We start from the raw sequence: 24,480 nt of genomic DNA, 5'->3' as shown, positions 1-24,480 counted from the left end.
CCATCGTCTCCTTGTCAGGTCCCGCCCGCATCTCCCCACCTCCCATTGGCCAGAGAATCAGCCAATCAGAAGAGCCTTGCCGTACCCTCCACCCATTTCACTCTCCACAGCGCCCCCCGACGGCCGTCGCGAAGGCCATCAGCCAATCAGAGCGCCGTTTGCTGAAGGGCCTGCCCTCAGCCACCCAGGGCAGCTGTTATTGGCCGCTGGCCGGGCGGAGGCATGGCGGTGGTCGCGCTGGGGGCCGCGGCGCGGCGGCTGGGCCCGGGCGGCCCTGCACCGGTGCCGAGGCGCTGTCGGGGCACGGCTGGCCCGGCGGGGGACAGCCCCGGGGCCCCCGGGCTGCTGACCATGGTGGAGGCCTTCTTCAAGCGGGCAGCCGCCAGGGTGGAGACGGGGGAAGCCCGGCGGGGCGGGCAGGCCTGGGTGCGCGGGATCCTGGAGACCATCCGGCGCTGCAGCTGCGTCCTGGAGGTGTCTTTTCCCCTGCGCAGGGACAGCGGCACCTGGGAGGTGGTGCAGGGCTGGCGGGTCCAGCACAGCCAGCACTGCCTGCCCTGCAAAGGGGGTGAGGCCGGGAGCGTGGCCCTGCTGCCCAGTTCTGTGTCCCCGCGCAGCCCCGCACGAGTGGGCGATGCTGCGGGGTCGGGGCACATCCTGAGGTACAGGGGGATGCTTTCCTTGGTCGCGTCCCGCAGCACAGGAGGCACCTGGGGGAGGCAGCGTTGCCGCCCTCCACGGGAGCACAATAGCCATATGGCCGCCACCAGCCCTGTGTGTGACTCCTCATCCTAAACAGCACATTCCTGCTGCCCTAAACACACCTCAAAGCGGCGACGGCTGTTCTGAGCCTCTTGTCTCAGCCTCTTGTCCCCTCAGCCCGAGGCCTCTCTGTGCTGCTCCAGCGCTGTTTGAGGTGCGCACCGCAGCAGAAGCCTGTGCGTGTGGGGTGATGGGCTGCGAGGAACCTGCTGTCCCTGCTGTGGTGCTCAGGGGCAGTGGGTCTAGCTGGACGATTGCTGGTCGCCTATTGCGACTGGATGCTGCCGCTTCAGAAGCGTCAAAGCCTTTCCTGCAGCGCCTCTGTACCATTTGCGATAAAAAGGCGAAGACTCTTCATCTCTTCTCTCTCCTTTCCCAGGGGTTCGTTTCAGCAGCTCAATCAGTGTCGATGAAGTAAAAGCCCTGGCTGCATTAATGACTTACAAATGCGCTGTGGTGGGTAAGTACAAGGGGAATGTAAAGCGTGTGTTGACTTGCTCATGTGATGATGCAGCGATACAGCAAGTCAGAAAAGCTCCTTCGATGCTTTGAAAATCGTAAGTGCTCTAGAAGTGCAGGACGTTCCTCTGGGCACAGATATGCAAGGGCAGGGCTTGCTGTAGCTGCAGGATGCATCGCCGGCAGCCCAGGGTGTTTGTGCTAATCAGGGAGCATCAAGCATCATACTGCTCAGAGACGGTCTCTGCGCCGGGGTTGTCATGGATTCAGCTCTGCTGCTACCAGCTGTGGCAGGCTCAGGGTCCGTGTCCTGTCCTGCCTTCAGCTCTGCTCCATGGGGGCTGCGTGGTGTTGGGAGGAGCTGTGTGCAGCATGGGGGTGACCCCTGGGATTCGCCAACAAGGTGGTGATTGCCGTTGTCACCTCCTCCTGCCGGGGAGCAGGCGAGCCAGCAGAGAACATCTGTCTGCTTTACCCACTCTTTTCCAGATCTTCCTTTTGGTGGTGCCATGACGGGTGTGAGGATCGATCCGAGGAAATACTCGGTGAGTTTGCTCCTCTCCTTTGCCAGCAGCTCATCGCTCACGCTCCATTTGCACAACCCTCCCTCCCCATGCAGATCACAGCAATGCACTCTGACAAGCCGGGGGAGACATTTATAGTGTGTAATGCTCCCCCAACAACTGTGAAAAGCAGCTTGGGGCTGAGCGAGGGGTGGTGAACTCTGATTGACGGGTCAGTGCATCTGGCCAGGAACTCTGAAGGAGAGACGCCCCCGCTGCTGGCTGCTGTGCTGGGGGAATCTGTGCATCAGCGAGGGGTTGGAAGGGCACTGAGCAAAGGGACCGGGAGTTCGCACATCGCTTTTCTGCAATCCAGAGTCCCCAGCTGCTGTGAATTAACCCCCTGGGGACATTGGGGTGTGCCCGTTGTGGTCAAGGGAGCTGCCTGGTGCTGTACCAGGGCCCTCTGATTTGTATTGGGGCCTGTAGTAATAACCGTGTTTTGTTGTTCTTGCGCAGGAACATGAGCTCGAGAAAATAACAAGGCATTTTACTATACAAATAGCCAAGAAGGGATTTATAGGTGAGAGTAGTTTTGTGTGTGGCTTGCAGGCAGGGGAGCAGGCGGCAGCTGCCTGGCTGGGCAGGCACAGGGGCTGTCACAGCACCCGCCGCCCTGGAGTTCCGCTGCCCATTCACCGCATGGCTCTGCCTGCGCTGTGAATTTGGAGCAGGTTGAGCCTCGTGCAGCACTGCGCATGGTGGGGCTGAGTGGGGGCTCACCTGGGCATTATTCTCTGCTCCCACCGGCCCACACAGTCGCAGGGAGGAGTGAAGGTTTCTCCTGTATGTGATAAGAGAGCTCGGTGGGTGCTGGTCACAAGGCAAAGACCTTTACATTCCCTCTTCACCTGAAAGTAGTGGGAAGGGACAAGGCAAAGACCATGTGAAAGCCAAAGCTGTTCATGCCCAATGGATGGCCCAGCTTGCCCAGAGAGGTGTTGGATGACCCATCCCTGGAGACATCCCAGGCCAGGCTGGACGGGGCTCTGAGCAACCTGAGCTGGTGAAGATGTCCCTGCTCATGGCAGGGGTGGGACTGGATGAGCTTTGAAGGTCCTTTCCAACCCAAACCATTCTGTGATTCTATGAAATCACCTGGCTGTACACTTGCCACTGGTTGGAACAGAGCAATCGAATTGCAAAGACAGGATTTGACAGATTTTTCTACCTCCGCAGGACCTGGGATTGACGTGCTGGCTCCTGATCTCAGTACTGGTGAGCGGGAGATGTCCTGGATAGCTGACACCTACAGCCACACACTGGGGTACCGGGTAAGCTCTGACAGTGTTGGTTTGGCACCTGGGATGCTGTGGGCACTATGGAGGGCTGTGCCCAGAGTTGCTTTAGTTTTAGTCAGGCCTTAGGGAACAGTGAGGGAAGCTGCCATTTGGAGAATGTCCTCACTAGAGGACTTGCACCACGTGAGACTGTAACCTTTGCTGTCCCCATGCTGGCCTCGCAGGACATCAATGCCCAGGCGTGTGTGACAGGAAAGCCCATCAGCCAGGGCGGCATCCACGGGCGACTCTCTGCCACGGGGCGGGGGGTCCTGCATGGCATCGAGAACTATATCACCAGCACGGAGTACATGGACCGCATCGGGCTCAGCCCCGGCTTCCCCGGCAAGACCTTCGTGCTACAGGTGAGTGCTTGGCCCAGCTAAAGCTCTGAGGAGGGCACTTCCTTGGGATCTTTCTGCTCCTCCTTTCCAGGAGAGCTTTCAACCTCAGCTCCTGCAGTTCTGCCTGGACATGATGTCTCAAATCTCTCCTCACCCTGTGGCAGCTGCCACTCCTGCGAGCAGCGTTTCACACCCACTGCATGCGGAGGGGCAGGGGTGCTGCACTGCCCACACCGCACGGGCATTCCTGATGTTTCTCTGTACCTGTTGTGTCTGAAAATGCTCATCAAATGGAAGCTGTGACCAACTGTCACCTGCACAACAGGCAGAGCGGAGAGGTAGCAGGACACAGTGGGCTCTGCCACACTGGATGGAAGGAGCGCACCCCAGGGACAGCTTCACATTGCTGTCACCTCCAAACAGGCTACAGCAAACTGAGATGTTACCTACTGCAAAGGTCCTACTTGTGGGTGCAGCCACCATCCCTTCTGGGTGCTCTGTGGGTCTGGCCCACCCTGCCCAGCAGCCTGGGAGCTCTGTGGGACATGGTGGGTGCCAGCCCTGCCTTCTCCCCTCTCCTTTCAGGAAGGACCCTCCCTTCCCTGCAGCCCAGGGCCTGCTCATAATTGCGGGGAGGTGCTTCCCCCTGCTGTAGCTGCAGGATCTCCTGCTCTGCCAGACACGGCTGCCCCGATCCGCTGCCCGCAGCTGCCTGTTCCCTGCTGAGACCACTGCTCTCTGCAAGGGAGAAATAAACTGGCAACTGCGCAGCTGAAGTCTCGCCTGCAGCCAGCAGCACTCTGCACGTTCCTGCAAGCGCTCACTGCCCAGTGCAGCTCCCTGCTGCGGGAGGAGGCTTTGAACCGAGGCTGTGCCCGGAGCTGCTGCGTGCGGTGCCCTGGGGAATGGCCCTGCCTTCTCTCATCCCTTTGCTTTTTGCACATCCTTCTGCTTCACTGATATGGCAGAGAATGGGATAGCTGAAGTCCTTGGCTACTGGGTGTGTAATTTTGCTGTGTTTGGGGCTGTTTTGGCGGGCTCAGGATCCAGCGCTGCTTTTAGGAGCTGTACCAAGCTGGCAAGCGCTTTGGGGCAGACTGTGCAAAATCATCTGTTCCCGTGAGAAGAGCTGAGCTTTCCCCGTGGCCCTGCCCTGCACCGGTGCTGTGGCAGTTGATCGCAGCCCCTTGGTGTGGGGTGCAGGAGGACCGGTCGGGTTGTGCCTGGGTGCTGCATGGTGTCCACCAAGGGACTGTGTTAATCACTGGATCTGCTTTTTATCGAGATCAGCTCTTAGAAACAGAATGGCATGCTGTGCTTGGAACATCATGTCCAGGGGCTTTAGAGGTGATGAAGACAGGCTGAGCTGCAAGCCCTTATCCCACAGGCTCTGCTTTTCACAACCCTCTAACTAGCCAAGGAGATGTGTCCCACCAGGTCCCAGTCTCCATCCAGCCAAAGCATTCACCAAGAACCGCTATAGATCAGGGGTTCCTATTTGTGCTTCTCAGCTCACGCTCCTGAGAGGGGGCTGTTACCAGAGCAGCGGGTCAGTTTTCAGTGTTTGTCCCCGGGACGTCCCTTTCCCCAGACTGTCTGTGCTCTGTGCTGCCGTAGGGCTTTGGAAAAGTGGGGCTGTACACCATGAAGTACCTGCACGAGTACGGAGCCCGCTGCATCTGTGTTGGGGAGACAGACGGAGCCATTTACAATCCCAAAGGGATTGATCCCAAGGAGCTGGAAGAGTACGAGCGGGTGAGTTGAGCCCATTGCACCCAGCCCTTGTTCTTAGGTGGGCTGTTCAGTGCCTGTCTCTGAAATGCCCACGAAGAAGGGGCTGCCTCTCGTCTCCTGCAGAGCCCAGCTCTGAGGGCAGTGCATGATGCTGCCACACCAGGCCCACCAGTGTTCTCCTGCTCATTCCAGGGCCATGGCACCGTAGTTGGCTTCCCAAAAGCAGAGCCCTGTGATGGCAGCATCCTGGAGGTGCCCTGCGACATCCTCATCCCTGCCGCTATTGAGAAGCAGCTCACAAGGGAGAATGCTCCCCGGGTGCAGGCAAAGGTACAAACCGCTCACACCACACACTCCCCACAGGCCCCGCAGCGGTGTGCGAGTGACAGCAGCCCAGCCGTGCCTTCACTCTGGGCACTCAGCACCCCATGGAGGTGTCACACCACCGCACTGACAACTTGCCCTCTGTGTGAGAGGGGTGGAACATGAGGCAAAGGTGGCAGGTCACATAACCTGAGGGCAGGAGGAAAGCCCAAGCCCTTCCCTTTGCTGGCAGGGAGCAAGGCTTGTTGGAGTCACCTTGGCTGGCTCCGTGGCATCCTCAGTGTTCAGTGTATCAGATCCTTCCCGCACGGCAGAGGAGATGATATCCTCAAGGGTATTGCATGCCACACTGAAAATCACAGGCAGCAGATAAGAGTGAGCAAAGCAGGGGACTTCTACAAACCCCAGCTTTGTCCCTTCACCATGAGCTCTAGGGACCAAAGAAACAGGGTGTGCTGGGACCTGGGACTCTGTCACAGCCAAGGTCTTTTTCAGTCTGAGTCTTTAATCATCTCATACAAAATGTGAGGTCTGAGCTTCTGCTCATCCTGAACAGCCCTGGTTGGGGGGCAGGTACCCAGACTGCTTCCACCAGGTGGGGGGATCCCAGCAGCAGGGAAGGCAGCCTGTCACAGGTTTCATCTTTGATATCTTCCACCTATCTCACCCCTTCTCTGCTTGTGCTCTCAGATTATTGCAGAAGCTGCCAACGGCCCCACTACACCAGCAGCACATGAGATATTCCTGCAAAGAAACATCCTGGTCATCCCGGTACGTCCATGCCCACGCACATGGGGAGGTGGTGAACTCATGGCTAATAGCCACACAGTAGTGACAGCTGGATCCAGCTGGGATCTGTCAGGCTCTGGGATCTGGTGGCATTGATTGTGCCTGTTCCCTGCCTTTCCCCCAGCTCCAGAGCAAATCTCAGATGCTGGTTTCCCATCTGAACCTTGTTGGTTCTCAGCTGCAGCAACAACAGACCATGGGGCTTGTGGCCAGCACTCGAATGTCCTGCGGTCGCTGATGGGCCAACAGCAAACTGCCACATCCTGTGGGGTGTCAGAGCAGTGGGTGTCTCTGCTCAGAGGCAGCGCAGAGCCACTGTGGCTCTAGGATTCAGCCATCCCAGTAACCTCAGGATGGCCCCTGAGGGCAGAGCCCACGGGTATGGGAGAGACCCAAGGCAGAGGAGGAGAGATCCCCAGATCTGTTGTGGGTCTTGGGGTCACCCTAAGCGGCAAATCTGAAGCATGTACTGCCCTTGGCAGGACGTGTATGTGAATGCGGGTGGTGTGACCGTATCCTTCTTTGAGTGGCTGAAGAACCTGAACCACGTTAGCTATGGCCGCCTCAGCTTCGAGTATGAGCGGGAATCCAGCGACTACCTCCTGCAGTCAGTGCAGCACAGCCTGGAGCAGTGGTTTGGCAAGGCCAAGGGGGAGATTCCCATCGTGCCGTCTCCGGAGTTCAAGGCCCGCGTGGCTGTAAGTGCCTACAACCATGGAGGTTTGTCCTGGCTCACTTGTCTCACATTCCCAGACACTCTGATCTGCCACCCCAGTGCTGAAAGCTGAGCTTGTGGCACTCACAGAGTCCCCTCACGGTATCACCCCACTGATGAAAGGGATGGGCTGTAGATGCCGTGTGTGGTGGCACAGGCCTGATAATCTGAGAGTGCTGTAGGGAGTCCCTTAGGAGCCAAGCCATGTGCTGGAGCCAGGTGCAGATATGGCAGGTGAAGCTTGGACCACCTGTGGTGGCTGTGCAGCGAGCAGGGGCCTGGATTTGATTAAATGGGTTCAGAGAACCAACCTCCAGCCTCTCCCATGAAGGATTCGCTTGTTCTCCCCCTCAGGGTGCGTCGGAGAAGGACATTGTGTATTCAGGACTGGCCTACACCATGGAGCAGTCAGCCAAGGTACTGTGAGGGCTCCTGGCCTCACTGCAGAGGCTCTGTGCTGTATTTGGGGGGTGCCCAACCCCAGCACCCCATCACCACTCACGCTGGGTCAGCCCGAGGCCTGGGGTCATGTAGCCTGTGGTGGCTGTTTCCACTCTTTGATTAAAGCTTTGTGCTCAGCAGTGTTCCTTGTTGCTGCTGGGTCCCTGTCCCTTTCTCCATTCCCCCAAACTTGTGTTCCCCATTTCCAGGGTTGCTTAGAGGAGCCAGGGTGTACACAGCAGTGCTGGCACTGCTTGGCGGGGGGGTCTCATGCCATCCCTTGGGGAGGTGACTGCATGCGTGGTGTGCGTGGAGCCCACCTGTGGGCACAGGGTCTGTCCCCAGGGGCTGCTGTGGGGCAGAGCATCCCCAGAGCCACTCGCAGGCGGCTCCAGATCTGACAGAGCGTCCCCTAGGTTGTTTGGCGTGTCTGGGTGCTCCTGGGGCTCACAGCTCTCCTCTCTCTCTAGCAAATCATGACCACGGCTGCAAGATACAACCTGGGCCTGGACCAGAGAACCGCTGCCTACCTGTGCGCTCTGGAGAAGGTGTTCACCGTGTACGAGGAGGCCGGCTTCACCTACTGACCAGCGCCTGGCAGTGCTGCCCAGGGGCCACGGTGAGGGTCACAGTCCTGCTGCGCAGGGGTGCCCAGGACACTGTGTGCTGCACCGTGGGGACACCTCGGTCTCTATAAATGATTGGTTTGAGCATGTTGTCTCCCTGTGCTTGGCTCTCAGCTCTCTGGGGCAGGGGCTGCCTTCCTCCACACCCCTTCTGCCCAAGCCTCATTCCAGCTCCCTGCACACTGGAAGAAGCTGTGCCAATGCTGATTTGGGTCTGTGTGCCCATGGCTGGCAATAATTGAACAAGGGGAGGAAAAAATGCAATTAGCTCTAGGGGAGAGGACAGCCCATGGCACAGCCAACCCCGGGAACATCTCGGGCCATTTAATACTGCGCGGTAGGCGCTGCAAGCAGTGCTGCAACTGGCGCAGAGAGGGGGAGCAGAGCCAAGGTGGGGATTTGCAGGCATCAGCAAACCTGTTGTGTGTCCATGCTGACGGCTGCAGCTTCAGTCTTTCCCCACAAAACTGGCAAGCCAGCACGGATGGGGGATTTAATCTGATATTCACAGCAGGGAGACTCAGCCCAGCCTGTGTTGCAGCCACAGGGCTGAAGGCCAGCTGGGGACCCAGGCTGGGTTGGTGGCCCTACCCTGGGGGAGCTGAAGGCCCAAGGGTCACGCTCAGGGTTGGCCACAGGACCCCCCTGCTATGGTGGGCGTCCCTCAGTGGTGTGTGGCAGTCGCCTGCCCTTGAGGTGGTCACACTGCAGCTGAGCAAGCTGCCATGTCCCTGTCTCCCTGAGGGTCACATAGGAAGGTGGGGACAGCAGAGGAGAGGCCCTCGCTTTGTTCTGCACTTCTAGCACAAGGTCAGGCTGCGTCTCTGGAATGTACCTGACAAACAGCAGCACATCCTAACATGGTGCTGAGCAGACAGGAAGGCGTCTTGTGCCCCAGCCTCTCATTCCTTTTCTCAAAACTGTCCCTACTGCTAAAGTGCAGCCCCCACCCCCTGCCCAGGGAACCCACAACCAGGACCAGGGGCTACAGACAAGAGTTGGCTTTATTCACGGACACGGGGGCAGCTGTGTCACTGGCAGCTGCCCTCGTATTGCACATCCAGCGATGGGGGGATATCCATGCCACGTCACAACACAGCGTCGGCACTACGGGACCTCGGGGTGGGGGGCGAGGGCACCGTCACTACCCAGCAGGCTGGGGAACGGGCTTGGACGCCAAGGGTTCACAAAGGCAAAAGACCTGTCCACCCATAGATAGATATATAAAAAAAAACCAGTTCCACAATGACCAGAGCAGAACCACAGGGACACGTGTGCAAGCAAAATGTACAGCAGCCCGCGAGCAGGTAAAACATGCTTTGTACAGACACAGACACACTGGGATGCAGCTGGGGTTTATGGCGCTGGGAGGGAAACAGAGCGATAAACCCCAGCTTCATGGACACACACACGCACACACACCAGCCCGTGTGGGCAGTGCCCACAGCTCGGGCACACGCCAGGGCTTAGGGGTTTGGACATGGAGGGTTTTTCTCATTGCTAGACACAGTACAGAGACACAGACACGGTCCCTTGGAACGGAACTGGAGGAAGAACTCGTGAGCGAACGGGGCAGGGGCACCCCTGCTCCTCCCCGGCACACAGGCAGCGGCCGGGGCCGGCTAGGGAGGAGCAGGGGGCTCCCGGCGGTTCGTTGTGCTGCTGGTGGAAGAGGCAAGGACGGGGGTCCATTATGCCTCTGGCTCGTATTCCTGGTATTCCTCCTGTGGAGTGCGGAAAGAAAGAGCTGGTGAGAGAGCCCAGGTGGGGCACAGCGCCCCTGTGCCCCCCAGCCCCCTGAGGCTGCAGGGGTGTGTGCCCAGAGCACTGGGAGCTGGCGGGCTCAGGGCTTTGCTCTGGACAGCGATGGCCACCAGCATGCTGAGCACTGGCAGCCAACACCTCCGCAGCGCCCCGCGCACCCCAACACCCCGTCCCCTCACCTGCGGGGACTCCTCGTAGTTCTCCCCCTCTGGCTCCAGCAGCGGCTCAACCAGCGGCTCCTCAACAGCCTCCTGGGCCACTTCCTCTGGCTGAGCGTGAAACAGGAGGGTCAGTCCCACGCACACAGCTCTCCACCCAGCACCCACCCGCCCTGCCCCTGCCAGACCCAGGTGACCTTGCAGGGACCAGCAACACACCCGGGATGCTGGAGGGTTCATGTGGGGGGCACCAGTGGGGGGCTGGCAGGCACCCCGGGCACACAGCAACCCACCTAGCTGGGAGGTGACAGGCAGGGGCCCTTGGGAGCAGGGCTTGGGTGTTTGTGTCACTGCTTTGCCCCCAACTCCAGCCCTAGGTGGATGATGGGTGCTGGCACTGTGTGAACCCCCGCGGGCTCCAGATGCTGATGGGGCCGCAGGAGCATCCTGCATCCCTGGCAGGGGAGTGTGGCGCTGGGTAACCCCTCCCCGGGGCTGGCAGAGCGGCTGGCAGGAGGGAAAGGGGGGCCACCAATCCCCCCATACAGCGGCAGTGGTGGCAGTGGCCTCATTTCTTCAGCGGATGCTATTTTGGGCTAAGCTAGAAGCCAACGGGCTCACGGGGGTGGCGAGATGCGAACCCACTGCCCCTCCCCACCCCTCCGCTCCCGCAGCTGTCAGGTCACCTCGCAGCCGCTGGAGCGATGCGCTGCCGGCCCCGCGCTGCCAGCCGCCATGCGGGAGCCCGCGCACGCACACGTCCGCAGCCAACACGCTCGGGGCAGCGATGCCTGCCAGCCCCAGGCACAGGCAGAGCAGCCGAGGACCTTCAGGGTCACCACCGGCATGGCAGCAGCCAGAGCGGGGGGGTCTCACCTTCAGGTCTGCGGGGAACTCCTCCTTCTTCACCAGCCCGGTGGCCGCCGCGATGTTGCCAGCGCCTGAGAAGGCTGCTTCGCCCAGCTGGGACGCCTGCTCCTTCGCCTTCTCGGCCACTGCAAGAGCCAGGGGTGCCCATCAGCGCCCCGCCATGCCAAGGAGGGCTGCCCAGCTGTGGCTCTGTGCCCAGCATCACCCAGGGGGGCTGGTGAGGAGTCACTAGGGAGGATCAGGCCCTCCCTTCCCAGGGACCGGGGTGGGCCGGGACGCTGCTCTGCAGCTGGGCAGGGAGTGTGAGCAGCCACTGCAAATCCTTCGTTGCGGGCCCTGTTATATAAGAGGCTTTAGCCGGGTGACATCAGCCCCTCAATTAGCCTCCGATCTCGTTAGCACAGCCGCACTCTCCAGGCCAGAGGGGCACTGTGATAGGGAGCTGGAGGAGACCATACCTGAGGTGACACCTTGCACCACGCCTTGGGTTTTACTCCCTGGGGATAGAAAGAGAGAGACAGAGAGGGGGTTAGAGGGGCTGTGGGCTGGGCTCTGCCATGCGCTGTGGCCAGGACCCCAGCAGCGCTCTGCGAGCCAGGGCAGCCTCCTGTCTGCACCGCAGCCTGGCTGTGCCAGGGCAGCCAGGGCACCAAGCCTTGCTCCCGCAGGGCTGCTCCGGTCCCTGCAGCAGCGCAGGCTGGGGCAGCACAGGGCCACTGCCCGGCAAGCAGAGACCCCGGGGCCCAGTGCCATGAGGGCACAGCCGGGCAGGGTGAACACCAGCTGTGCTGCTGAGCAAAGCCTCCCACGGGAGCCGCGATCCATATCCTGAGCTGATGCCAATGCAGCACGGAAAGCCCCACAGCCGGAGCAGCTCAGGGCCAGGTGCTGCAGTTGGCCATGAGGGCCCTGCCAGGCTCCCTTCACGCAGAGCAACACTGCCCACAGATGCCAGGACACCCCCTGGGATGGTGCAGGGTGTCTGCGATGGGGGAAAGGCAGCGGCTGGGGAACCAGGCAGCTCCTGCGGGATGTGGCCTCAGGGCGCTCCTTGAGCTGTCCAACCGCTGTTTCAGGCACGCACTCCTGGGCAGGCTGGGGGTCCAGGGCAGGCTCGCACCACTGCCTGGGGGAACGGCTGCGGGGCCTCAGGTCCCCCACTGAGCAGGATGGAGTCCCAGCCCTGTGCCCTCCCCGCCGCTGCAGGCAGGGGCAGCCTCAGCTCCCTCCCTGAGCAGCCCAGCGCCACAGCCGGGTGCGCAGCCTGCCCGGAGCTGCCTTCTCCCTGCCAATGATGTCTTCAAGGACTTGACCCAGAATGGGCCCCAGATGTGAGGGGCAGCGCAGAGGGACCCTTCAGCCGCTGTCTGGGTGCAGGGGAGATGCCAGCAGAGCAGTGGTGCCCCAGGTGGGGGGTGTGCTTCAGGACATGGCATCTCTGAGGAGTACAAATGTGTCCCCAGCCCCAGCTCTGAGTCGGGCACATCCCAGCATGGGAGTCACCATCTCCATCACGGTCCCTCTCTGCTCCTGCCCCAGAGCATCCTCCATGAGGAGCTGCAGCACCCTCGGGCTCACACCACCGAGAGCCGCAGGGGCTCCGGTGGCCCGGGGTCCCATCCCTTCAGCCTGGGGACCGGCCCCGACCCTGCCCCGCCGCCCCATCCTGCTGCCTGCACATGCCCTGCGGGCAGAGGGCGGGCAGGGCACTGCGGGCACCTGTCCTCGGCTCCGGGACAGCCCGGCAGGGTGGTCGTGGCGGGGAAGGAGCAAGCGGGGAGGGGAGCGGGGCCGGGGACAGGTGGGGACGGCAGGGGGATGGGCAGGAGGACGCAAGGGCAAAGGCAGGAGCAAGCAAGGGCAGGCAGAAGGGGCCGGCGGGGGCATGCAGGGACGGGCAGGGATTAGCCGGGGGGCAGGCAGGGGGCAGGCAGGCCGAGCTGGCCCTTACCGACATAGAGAACGCCCTCCTTGGTCTTCTCGGCGGCCTCGGCCACCCCCTGCTTGGTCTTCTCGGCGGCGGCGACCACCCCCTCCTTGGCCTTGGACAAGCCCTTCATGAACACCTCCATGGCGGCTCTGCGGGGAGAGGCCGCACGGCTTCACCCCGCCCCGGCCCGGCCCCGCGCCCGCCCGCCCCGCGCAGCCCCGCGCCCCCGGTCCCGCCGCCCGCCCGCCCCCGCCCCCGTCCCGCCGCCCGCCCGACCTGTCTCGCTGGCGGCGGGGACCGGGCCGGGCCGGGCCGGGCTGCGGCGGGGCGGGCTCAGTGCGGCTGTGCCGGCGCCGCGGTGCGCTGCGCCGCGCTGCGCCGTGATGCGCGGGGGGGACCGCGCCGCGCCGGGCTGAGCCGGGCTGAGCCGTGCCCGGCCGTGCGGAGCCGTGCCCGGCTGCCCCCGCCCCGCACCGCCCCGCACGGGAGCGGCACGTCCCCCCGCCCGGCTCGGCAGGGTCGGCACCCCCGGCCCTTTGTCGCCCCACTCCACGGGCTCCTTCCCCACACAGTTCAGCACCACCGGGGACAGTCACACCGCATCGCACCTTCTCCCCATCCCAGCCCATCCTAATCCCATCCCACACTGTCCCCACGCTACCCCATCCCAGTCCCTGTCATGTCCCATCCCCATCCTACCCTCTCCCTATCCCATCTCCTTCCAATTCCACCCAATCCTGATCCCATCCACTACCTGCTACAGGCTGTCCTCATCCCATCCTGTCCTCCTCCTCCCATGCCCTCCACATTCTGTACTGTCCCCATGCCATCCCTGTCCCCATCCCATCCTCATCCCATCCCCTCATCGTCATATCCTCTTCTCATCCCATCCCATTCCCATCCAAATCTGTCCCCACTCCATCCAATTCTGACCACATCCCCTCTACATCCTATTCCACACTCTCCCCATCCCATTCCACATCTTCCCTATCCCTTGTTGTTCCCATCCTACCCTGATCCCAGTGCTGTCCTGCCCTGTTAAACATCCTGTCTTGATTCCCACCAGACACTGTCCCCACCTTACCCCACCCTATCCCCCTGCCCTGACCCCATTCCACCCTGCCCTCTCCCAGAAGGGGCAGGACCAGCAGCCCCTCCCCACCACACAAGTGCCTGCAGCTGGGCTGGCTGCCTCGTCCCATTCGCCTGTGGGCACTTAAGAGCTGGGGGTGGCTGAGGGAGAGCCTGTGCTGGGCAGGATGGCTACAGGGGAGCAGGTGAGTGTTCTCCTTGTGAGCTTCCCTGGGCCTGGCAGCAGAGCCTGGGCAGCCCTGCAGGCAGCGCTGCCATCCCCTCAGGGCTCCTGGCTGTGGGGTCCCTGTCATGGTGTGGGGGAGGCCACTGGGTGTCCCCACCTGCCCTACTGGGGTGGCCATGGGGCTCCTCGGGGCTGTCTCTCCTTCCCCAGCGGAGGCAAGAGGAGCGGCGGAGGCGACGGAGGGCTCCGCAGCAAGAGCCGCTCCTGCCAGGGAGCCTGAGCAAGCACCCCCTGCAGAACAGGTATGGGGGTTCAGGTGTGGGCAGCCTCTCCCAGTGCTGGGATGGGGGTGCTGGAGCTGAAGGGGGGCTCTAGCATGGCTGAACTCCCCCCCATCTCCCTTCCCTCCCCAGGTGGGCGCTGTGGTTCTTCAAGAATGACAAGAGCAAGATGTGGCAGGCAAACCTGCGCCTTGTCACCAAGTTCAGCACTGTGGAAGACTTCTGGGCGTGAGTGTCCCACGGGTGGGCAATGTGCCCACTCTGGAGAGGTCCTGATTGGGAGCCTCTGAACCAGAGGAGGGTGCTGGCGATCCCTGAGACACCTCTTCTCACCTGTATCTGTGTCTTGTCTCCACCTGGCGCAGGCTGTACAACCACATCCAGCCCCCCAGCAAGCTCTCATCTGGCTGTGACTACTCACTCTTCAAGGTGTGACACCCCCTCTGCCACAGTCCCTCCTTGCAGCCACCTGAGCAGTATGGGGGCACGCTGGGTGCCGGTGGGGCTGGCAGGTGCCCTGGCTGGGTGCTGACAGCTCTCAGAGCTGGCTCTGGCTGGGTGCTTGGTTGCCCTGACCATTCCCTTGCCTGTCCCCAGGATGGCATCGAGCCCATGTGGGAGGACAACCAGAACAAGCGTGGTGGGCGCTGGCTCATCACCCTGGCCAAGCAGCAGCGGCACACGGAGCTGGACCATTTTTGGCTGGAGACGGTGAGTGCAGCCCCACTGGGGCTGGTCTGTGGGTTCCTATCGGCAGCATTTCCATCTGACACAGTGCCGAGACATGGAGTGACTGTCCTGGGCTCCTCTTCTCGTCTGGGCAGCTGATGTGCCTCATCGGGGAGATGTTTGACGAGTACAGTAATGAGGTGTGTGGGGCTGTCATCAACATCCGTGCCAAGGGGGACAAGATCGCCATCTGGACCCGGGAAGCAGAGAACCAGGAAGGAGTCACCCACATTGGGTAATGCAACTTTGTGGGGGGGGCTGGATGGGGCCAGGTTTGGGAGAAATGGGGTCCCTAGGCAGGGAGAGAAGGGAGAAGCAATACTGCCCTGCTCATGCAGTCTGTTCCCTCTTACAGGCGTGTCTATAAGGAACACCTGGGCTTGTCGCAGAAGGTGGCCATCGGGTACCAGGCCCACGCAGACACGGCCACCAAGAGTGGGTCCCTTACCAAGACCAAGTTTGTGGTGTGACTGTGGGGGGAGTGGGGCACTGCCTATGGGGTCCCCCTGTCCTGTCCCACAATGAATGATGCAGCTGAGCACAGTCTGTGTGTCCAGGGCTGGGAAAGGGCTCTGGCATGCTGGGGTGGCTTTTGCTTCTGGCAGGGTCCCCTTGGAGAGGGGGGGACAATGAGTTGCTGTATCTTGTACCTGCCTGCTGGGTGAGCAGGGCTGGGAGCACAGAGCTGGCGTTGCCCAGGCATCACTATCGACTTGGGGCACTGCATGTCCCCCAGTGCCTGGGACCACTGTCAGTCTCCCTGGGGCTGCAGGGGTGTCCCTCTGCCCTGGGGGACCCTGGGTAGTCCCCAGGAGGATGCTGGGCTCTGTCCTCCCCTGGCCAAGGCTCAGCTCACTGTCCTGTGAGCCTGGCTGTGGGAGTGGGTACCAGAGCCCAGTTCATCTGGGTCAGTTCAGCCTGGGTAGCTGGCTCCTGTTTTCCCCAAGCCCCTGAACATCAGTGGGATACAAGTCTGCCTTCTTGAGAAGACTAGCAACCCAGCCATAAAGAGATCCTCTTACTCCTCCCACCCTGCAGCAGCCCAGCCCATGCTATGTCCTTTAATCTGGTGGTTTTGACTGTTGGATCTGTCCTTCCCCCCTGCCTATTCATGTTCTTGAGGTGGAGCTGCCTGCTCACCTCCTGGCAGTGCTGTCTGCACCTCTGGCCACGCTGCAGCTCTCCTGCAGGAACAGCCTCTTCCATCCCCTCCAGGAGCACCTGGGCAGCTCCAGCTCAGCCCAGGGTTGCACAGTGTCCATGGCAGCACATCCAGCCCATCTGCGCTCAGAGTTTGGGGCACTTGTCCCCCTCTGCTGCGTGGTGACTGTGCTGGCCCAGCACTGCCTGCAGCTGGGACTGCTGCCTGCACCTGGGCTTTGCAGGGAGCTGGCATGGCACTCAGGTCCTGTGGGGGGACAGAGGGTAGAACCACATGTCCCCCTGTTGCAGTCAGTTGATGTGTGCCTGGCCCCCACTCTGCAGGCAGGGGCTGTGGCCACGGCACCCTGGTGCACCCCAGTGCAGCCCCGTGGGGTTTGCTGGAGCTGGCTGTGTCCTGCCCTGCTCTGGGACACTGCTGTAGCTTCTCCAGGGTCACCAGTACCACAGCTCCCCGGGGGCAGCTGTGCCAGGGCTCTGCCTGCCCTCCACCACCCTACGTTGCCCATGTGTGAGGCACAGGGAGGGGTCAAGAGCAGCTGCCAGAGAGGGGACAGGAGGGCTTGTCCCTGGCACACAGCATGCCAGACCATGCTCCCATGTCCTCACATCATGAGCTGGCCCTGGGCTGCTTCTCTGTGCGGGTACAAGAGCAACAGGCAGTCCCATGCCTGGAACGCCTGCGGGTGCGGGAGCTGGGGGTGCTGAAGAGGGGACGCGGGCACAGGGTCTGGCTCCCCGGCCGGGGGCGCTGCCTGCGCTGCCACCCGTCGCCACACGGTGGTGCCGCTCGCCCGGCCTTGGCCAGCTCGGGCGGGCCGGCTGCTGCCGCGGCGCCTCGCACCGCCCTGCGCTGCAGCGGGGTGCGCTCCGCCTGTCCTGCCTGCAGTGGGTTCCCCTGCCTGCAGTGGGGTTCCCCTGCCTGCCGGCTGCGGGGCAGGCAGCGGCCACGCGTGGGGCCACGGAGTGTGGGGCTGGCACAGCTGAAACTGGGGCGGGAGGCAGGAGGGGTGTGTGGGGTGCTGAGCCCCCCACCCAACAGTTAATGGCCCCTATTTGTGTTCCACCCCAGCAGTGCAGCATGAAGTGAGTGAGGGCCAGGGGCTGCCTGTCCTTCTGCCCCTTCAACCTGTCCCTCTGCTTGCCATGACTCCCCCACAGCCATTCCTTCCCTGGCTCTGGGGCTGAGACCCCCAGGTCACACAGGCACACTGTCCCTGTCCCCTTGCCCCCATGCTGGATGCAGTAAGAGAGGCATACCCACGGGGTGCCCTGCACCCCACAATGCCAGGAGGCCAAGGTTATCAGGGGAACTGGCGCAGGCTGCCACTCTGCCGCGGTTCATTGCCATTCGCATGCAGCTGTGGTGGGATTTCATTTGATTGGAAAAATAATAGGGGCCATTGATCTCCCTGGTTTTGTGGGTTCCTGGCAGCCCTGCAGCCCAGCCAGGCTGGGGGGCTGGCACTGCCCACCCAGAGGCCACCCTTTGGGGACACACAGGTCTCCATCCACAGCCTCTGCACCGTGGGGTCCCTGTTGGGGGGCTTGGAGGGTTCTGGTAGGGAGCGGGCACTCAGGGACCCCGCAGGTGGGCACAGCAGTGACCAGGAGCCACTCAGCAAGTGTGGCAGTGCCAGGGCTGCCCTCGGCCTGCCTCATGCCGGGCAGCTGTCCCAGCTGGCAGCCGAGCTGGCAGCCCTGTCAATAATCATAATTAAAAATTAATACTAATCAAAAGGGAGAGGCAGATGGCAGCAGACATGCGGCAGGGCTGCAAGTGGGGGTGGGGGATACTGGAGCCAGCAGGACTGACAAGGACAGGGGGGGGGTCAGGGGAGCCATGGGGTGCAGTGGACCAGGAGGGTCATGGTGCTGTGGGGTCTGGTGGGGGGGCGCAGGGTAAGAGACCCACAGGGATGGGGATGTGGGGCCAGGGGAGCTGTGGGGCACAGTGGGAATGGGGACAGCAGCATGGCGCTGTGCTGGTACACGGATGGGGACCCGAGTCTCGTGTACAGCGCAGGTCGGTGCTGCCGGACTCCTGCCCAGGGTCACCTTGCCGGCAGCTGGCGGGCAGCCAGGGCCGGGCGCTGATGGTCGGTGCCTCGGCTCGGCAGGCTGCCAGCCCAGCCGCTCCCTGCGTCACCGGCTCCAGGGCTCCGGCACCGAGGACGGATCCTGCCCCCTGGCATGCACCCAGTGCAAGATGGGTGCAGGCACCCATCCTGCTGTGACCGGTGGGCACTGCAGGGTTAAGTCTCCTAAAGTAACCGGGGAAGGAGCTGCTGGCTCCATGGTGCCTGGGCTGGGGAAGAACAGGCAGCGCTGGCTCACCGTGGGGGTGGGCAGGCAGCGCGGCTGCTGGTGCTGGGGCTTTGCCACACGATTCCCGTGGTGCCTGCACACACCCCCCTGCCCCATCGCCTCTTGGGGACCCCAGGGATGCACCAGGCCCTGGCAGGGGGGAGGTGGACATGCAGGGGACCTCCAACCCTGGGCACCACCAGCACTCTGAACACCCCTGGGATAACGGATCCCCACGAAGTGCCCTATGTCCCCCCTGCCCACCCTGCCAGGCTGTGCCGGGGGTGCAGGCTAAGCTTGTCCTCCATACAGAAGCAGTGTGACATGTAAGGAGGGGTACCCAGGGTGAGGGGTACCTACAGCACAGCGTTCCCATGACAACCTCCCTGGAGACAGCAGCCAGTGTGGGAGAAGTGGGAGGCGAGGGGCCCACGGACCCCTCCACGCTCAGGTTCCCACGCCTGACAGGACACAGATGGGTGCAGCAGAGGGGCTGCAGCCATGGGTCTTGCTCCTGGCCTCAGGTTCTGCCTGTCCCATCCTGCTCCCTGCCTACTGTCCCTGCAGCACAGGGCAGGCAGGCATGGCAGTGCTGGTGCTGCCTGACTGCTCTGGGCTGCTCCTTTCCAATAGCCGGGTTTGCACGGCGGGGTTGGTATGGAGGGGTCTGCACGGAGGAGAAGGGGTTAAGTGCCTGCAGGGCTGTCCCCAGGGCCAGCCGCAGAGGAGGGGGAGAGTGGGACGGTATCTCCTGCCCTGTGCTGCTGCAGGAAGCCTGTACCTGAGAAGGGTCCCTCGCTGTCACTTCTCATCTGCATGATGGTGGCAAACAGGCTCCTGCAACACGGCTGAGCACTCTCCTTCCCCACAGGGACCGGCTGGTGCTTCCCGCTAGGCAGAGGCAGGCGGGGAGAGCGGGCAGGTGGGATGGGGACAGTGACAGGGACAGGGACAAGGGCTGTGTGTTCACAGACCTGCAGGCATTGGAAGCACGGCTGTGCCACGATACTGTGGCAAGCTGTAGGTAGTGATGTCCCCCACCACCCTGCCCTCCGTCCCCCTGGCCACCATTGCTTTGGGCTTTGCTCTGCTGGCCCTGTGCTGTGGTCTTGGTGCCTCACAGCTGGCTGGCACATGCCCACAGGGCCTTATACCCCCAGGGGCTGTGCCCACGCTGCTCCTGAGCCTCTGCCCGCAGCCCTGTCCCTCGGTTCCCTCACACAATGCCACCGGCTCAGAGTGACCAGCCTGTGCCTCCTTTGACACGGATGAATCCTAACAGCTGGAAAAGGGGTGTTCCATTAGCATCCCCACATCTTCCCAGCATGGCACAGGCACTGGCCGCTCTCCTGGCAGCTGCCAGCCCTGGGGCTGCTGGGGTGCGGGGCACACGGCAGGCAGTGCGCCAGTGCCTTTCCTTTTCCTTCCTGGCCCTGTGCACCCCAGTGTCTCCTTGCAAGGGGCTGGTGATGCTGCAGCCCACGAGCACCACTCTGCCAGCACCCAGTCATGGGGCCGGGGTTCTGCTTGACTCCCTGCCCACCTGCCCCAGCACCGTGTCTCTGGCTGGGAGGGCTAGTGGCTCCCAGGCGGTCGATGCACCCATCGATCCCACGCAGCTCCGCCGGCTTCTCTCCCACCGCCCTGCTAATTAATTGGCTGCTGCTGCTGCTGTGGGAGCACTGAGCACCCAGGGCAACTGTGCTCCCTGCTCCCTGCTCTGCCTGCCCTGCCTGCACCCACCTCAGACCCCTGTCTGACCTACCTGCACTGCAGAAGGGGGGGTCTGTGTGAGGCTGGGGAGGGGGCTGGCAGGCCCTGGGCTGGAATGAGGAGCACAAATTACTGAGGGGGTGTTTGGGAGGCAGCATATGGCCCCTTTCAGCCCCCCCAGCTGCCCATGCCCAGGACACCCTCCCACTGCTCACAGCCGTGGCTGCACCAGCCCCCAGCCATGCGTGGGGCCGGGGACGAGGACTCTGCCTTTGTACTGGGCTGTAATGAGATTTCTGCTTGGCTGCCTGGATAGAAAATCCCAGCCGAAGAACGCAAAAAGCCTCTCTGAGCTCCACCAGCCTCCTGCCCACCATGGGGCACCCAGAGGTGCCCCCAGCCCAGCAGCCACAGCGCTGCTTGGGTGGCATCAGCACCTGTCCTGGCCAGGAGCCCCCCCTGCACCGGCTGGCATAGGACACCTATTCACCCAGCTCCCCCCTGTCCTAGTCCCACACTGCCACTGATGCAGCCACCCCATATCTGGGCTGGGGTACCAGGCACACACCTGGGGACCCCTCCCCTCTGCCTGGGCACAGGCACCAGCATCCCCAGTATCACCAGCCACTGACACCACCAGGTCCCAGTGCCGTGACACTGTGTCCACAGGACCCATGTGGGCAGGGTGGCACCACGCTGTGCTCTGACTCCTCTAGTTGCCCTTTTTCCACCCATGGCAGCAGTAAATCCATCTCCTTAAAAAGCGGGGAGCCGCTCTGTGGGCACTGGGGGCTGTGAGGAGCGGGCTGTGCTGGGACAGGCTTTGCCATGCGTCTTAATGAAGCCTTTCCTGCCCCCGGCTCTGTGCGCTGTTAATCTACTCTTGCAAATGGCTAATTTTGAAAATCCTCTTATCAGAATTAGGTCCTCAACATCCATATTTATTTATTTTTCATTTTCATAATCTTTCTGTTCCTTGTGTGGCGGGGTTGTTCTCAGTGGCTCGATTTCTGAGCATCCCTGTGCAGGACGATGTCTGGCATGTCCAATGCCGTGCCATCCCATGCCATGCTGTCCCGTGCCATGCTCTGGCACATGTCCCTCACACGGCACACACATTCCTCACACCTCAGCTCTGTCGTTGATGCCAGCAGCACTGGTGCCCGCTCACCCTGCTGATCCCAGCACCCTGTGCAGCCCAGACCCTCTCTGGCGCTGGGCGCCCAGCTGCATCCTGCTCGTGGGGCCATGAATTATACATTGTTTATTTGTCAGCACCTTCCCTGTTTGTAACTCAATTAAGCAGACGGCGGTTTTGCTAATACAATGGTGTTTAATATTCAACTTCCTTAAATACCACAAATGGATGGGGAGGCAGCGCACGGGCGATCCATTATACATGAGCTCAAGTACCTATTTAAATATTTGATAGGAGTTTAGAATATCTCGGGGCTGGCCTTGCCCGCGGCTCCCAGGGCCGGGCAGGAGGTCGGGCACTGCGCGGGCTCTGCCAGGTCGGGTGATGGGTGGGAGCTGCTTCTCTTTAGACACAGCACCCAGGGCACACGGTGAGGGAGGAGCGGTACCAGCACAGTTGCCTCCGCAGGGAGGTGGCAGCCACAGCCCACAAAGCCCGGGTACCACCACCCACCAGGTGATGCCCTCCTGCCTCCTCCACCCCAACCCAGTTTCTTTCAGGAGCGAACCCTGGCACAATGGCTGCAGCACCCGGCTGAGCCACAACCGCAGCATGCTGGAGGAGAGAATTAATTTTTAATTCCATCTTAATTACTCTGAGTAATAATCCATTTACAGCACCTGGTGGGGCCGGTGCTTTCAGCATCCCCCCGGGGTTGTGGCAGTTCCAGGACAGCCAGGTGCTGAACGCCCTGCTTTGGGGGCACCAAGCCGGACGGGCGCCGTGCTCCCCTTCTCGAAGCCTCTGAGTCTATGGTGCCCCACATGCTGTGACACCTCATGCCATCCGGGTGGGTGGTTGGGGGTCCCAGGTATCCCCTTGGGCAGAAGCTGGGCAAGCACAGCCCCTTGGTGGCAGGGCTTAGGGCTCCGGCAGCTGTGGAGCAGGATCCGGCTCATCCACCCTCTTGGCTCTTCCTCGGCAAGAGGGAGAGGGAGTGGAATTGAAAGTGATCTCCCCAATCTGTATTAATTAGAGTCTATTAACTTGTCAGCGTGCCCTGCCGCTTCCCCACTGACGGCCCAGCCGTGCTGGTCCACGGCACAGGAGGGACACACAGCATGATGCCACACAGCCTCAGTGAAGCATCCGGGTGGCACCACATGCTGTGAGCACCTGGTGAGGGACCTGGGCAAAGCCGGGACAGGACCAGGCGCTCTCAGCACCTCTGAGTGGGTGGTGGGGCAGGGAGGGTGCGGTGGGTGCCACGTGGTGGGAGTGTTGTTCCTGGCACCATCGACACAGCGCTGGGAGCTGGTAGTCGTCCTGGGAAAGTGGCACAAGGAGCAGATGGGGCTGGAGTCACAGTGGGGCCTTGAGCCCCCTCCCCACCGTGCTGCCCCATGACAGCATGTCTCAAGGATGTGGGTCCCATCCACAGCAGGTACGCCCTTCTTGTCCTGCCCTGGTACCTGGCCAGAGGGTCCGGCTGCTGCGGGAGCCTGGGCTGGGGGTCTCAGCACTGCGGGGGAGCTCACCCCGGTTCCCATGGCAGCCCCCCGGGAGCTCACGTGCAGCACGGTGACTTCAGCAGGAGCAGATGGAGCTGCGAGGAGTAAAAACATCCTGTTTCCATGTAAATGCCATCAGTAATAACGAGCCAGCCTGAAGGAGTGTGGTTATCACCATGCTGGGGCTCTGCCCACAGGAGTCCAGGGGTCTCCCCTGCTGGCTGGCCCCCACCAGTGCCCATGTGGGATGCCAGGGCTCAGGGCACTGCCTGGGGAAGTACAGTAGTACAGGACTGGGCACCCATGGGTGCCACCCCTTGTGCGCTGCCCAGCCTGCGCACATGGCTGGTGCACAACCACACAGGAGAACGCTGGCAGGGGGTATGATGGTGGAAGGTGGCTCTGGCGTCGTCCCGGGGCTGTGCCGGTGGTGGCCTCACCTCCGTCAGCACTGACAGAGCTGCGCTGGGACACATGGAGGCCACGGCACAGCCAGTGCCACCTGGGAGAGCCACGCTGGCTTTGCACCCACTTCAGCTCTTTAAGGCATCAGTGTAGCTGTTAATTGTTCCTGGAGCTGCTAATGAAATTATTGCTGTGCGATGCTGGGAGCCGCTTCCAGGCCCTGCCCCTGCCTGGCCCCTACCGCTGGGAAGAGGGGGCTGCTCAGCACTGCTGGCACGGGCTCTGGCTCCCACAGAGCTGGGGTAGCACCTCAGGCATCCCGATGCAGCCTCATCCACCTTTGCCCCTCACCCCTTGTTCACACTGCAATGTACCTGCTGGTGATGGCACCGCTGCTCACCAGGCACCTTGGCTGGGTGCAGGGAGGGCACCAGGAGGAAAGGGGCCGCATCCTGCAGCCATGACAGAGCCGTATCCCCTGGAGAGGCCAGCCTGGCAGAGTGTGGAGTGTGGGGTACCTGGTGGCCAGACCCCCACGTCTGTCAGTGAGGTGGCGCCCCACGGGTGGCACACGGTCACACCAAGATGGTGGCCCCATTTCCATGACATTTCCCAGCAGGAGACACCGCACTCGCGGCCGGAGCTGTGGTGGCTGGCTGGTGCAGGGCAGGGTGCCGGCAGGACCCTCTGCTCCTGGGGGCGTCCCCCGCCCACTCGTGGGGTGCAGCAGGGATTCGGGGCAGAGCGGGGTGCGGGCTGGGTGCTCTGCCGGGGGTGGGGTGTCCCGGAGCGGGGGATGCCGTGCTCGGGGGGAGCACCGTGTCCCGGGCGGATGCAAGCCCCAGGTGCCGCGTGGGGGGCTGCGGCGCTCGGGGAAGGATGCGGACCCCAGCGCCGGCCCGTGGGGGGCGGGATACAGAGCGGGAGATGCAGACGGGGGGGTGCGGTGCCGGCGGTGCGGAGCGGGGCGGGGGACGGCGGCGGGGGCGCGCCCAGCTGTTGCGCCGTCCCTTCCGCGGGCGGGTCCGCGCTCGCCGCCCCGCATTGGCGGCGCCCGGGCGGAGCGGCGGAGCGGCGCGGCGGCGGGCGGCAGCAGCGGCGGGGCCGGGCCGGTGGCGGTGGCGGGGCCGGTGGCGCCATGGCCCGCTGAGGGCGCCGCGGAGCGCGGCCCGCCCTGCTCCCTCGCCCCGCGCCGCGCAGCGCTCCGCGGGGCGCGCC

The 24,480-nt window shown here is 62.5% G+C and overlaps 3 protein-coding genes across 5 annotated transcripts; 2 read left to right on the top strand and 1 right to left on the bottom strand.

Annotated features, from left to right (window-relative positions):
* Window positions 1-222: 222 nt before the first annotated feature.
* LOC308045807 (glutamate dehydrogenase, mitochondrial-like) lies at window positions 223-7,998 on the top strand (the record flags this gene model as incomplete). The annotated part of the gene is made up of 12 exons (XM_080353316.1): window positions 223-568; window positions 1,142-1,222; window positions 1,711-1,766; window positions 2,244-2,307; window positions 2,964-3,058; window positions 3,250-3,429; window positions 5,026-5,163; window positions 5,335-5,472; window positions 6,157-6,237; window positions 6,738-6,953; window positions 7,325-7,387; window positions 7,882-7,998. 12 exons carry the CDS (start codon window positions 223-225, stop codon window positions 7,996-7,998), a joined length of 1,575 nt encoding a protein of 524 aa, XP_080209442.1.
* A 1,730-nt stretch (window positions 7,999-9,728) lies between these two features.
* SNCB (synuclein beta) lies at window positions 9,729-12,907 on the bottom strand (the record flags this gene model as incomplete). 3 transcript variants are annotated; one of them, XM_080353444.1, is made up of 5 exons in its annotated part: window positions 9,729-9,761; window positions 9,981-10,070; window positions 10,836-10,954; window positions 11,288-11,326; window positions 12,781-12,907. In XM_080353444.1, 5 exons carry the CDS (start codon window positions 12,899-12,901, stop codon window positions 9,729-9,731), a joined length of 402 nt encoding a protein of 133 aa, XP_080209570.1. The 3 variants fall into 3 exon arrangements, with proteins under 3 accessions (XP_080209570.1, XP_080209569.1, XP_080209568.1); XM_080353443.1 differs by lacking the exon at window positions 9,981-10,070 and having other exon boundaries at window positions 12,781-12,901; XM_080353442.1 differs by lacking the exon at window positions 11,288-11,326 and having other exon boundaries at window positions 12,781-12,901.
* A 1,111-nt stretch (window positions 12,908-14,018) lies between these two features.
* On the top strand, window positions 14,019-15,497 carry EIF4E1B (eukaryotic translation initiation factor 4E family member 1B; the record flags this gene model as incomplete). The annotated part of the gene is made up of 7 exons (XM_080353315.1): window positions 14,019-14,036; window positions 14,228-14,319; window positions 14,431-14,526; window positions 14,664-14,727; window positions 14,896-15,009; window positions 15,123-15,262; window positions 15,383-15,497. The coding sequence occupies 7 exons, from the start codon at window positions 14,019-14,021 to the stop codon at window positions 15,495-15,497; spliced, it is 639 nt and encodes a 212-aa protein (XP_080209441.1).
* Between the last annotated feature and the right edge of the window lie 8,983 nt (window positions 15,498-24,480).

This window comes from Nesoenas mayeri (genome assembly GCF_963082525.1).
Source record: "Nesoenas mayeri genome assembly, chromosome: 14".
In the NCBI taxonomy this organism is placed as follows: domain Eukaryota; kingdom Metazoa; phylum Chordata; class Aves; order Columbiformes; family Columbidae; genus Nesoenas; species Nesoenas mayeri.
This window is presented reverse-complemented; position numbering and strand designations above follow the sequence as displayed.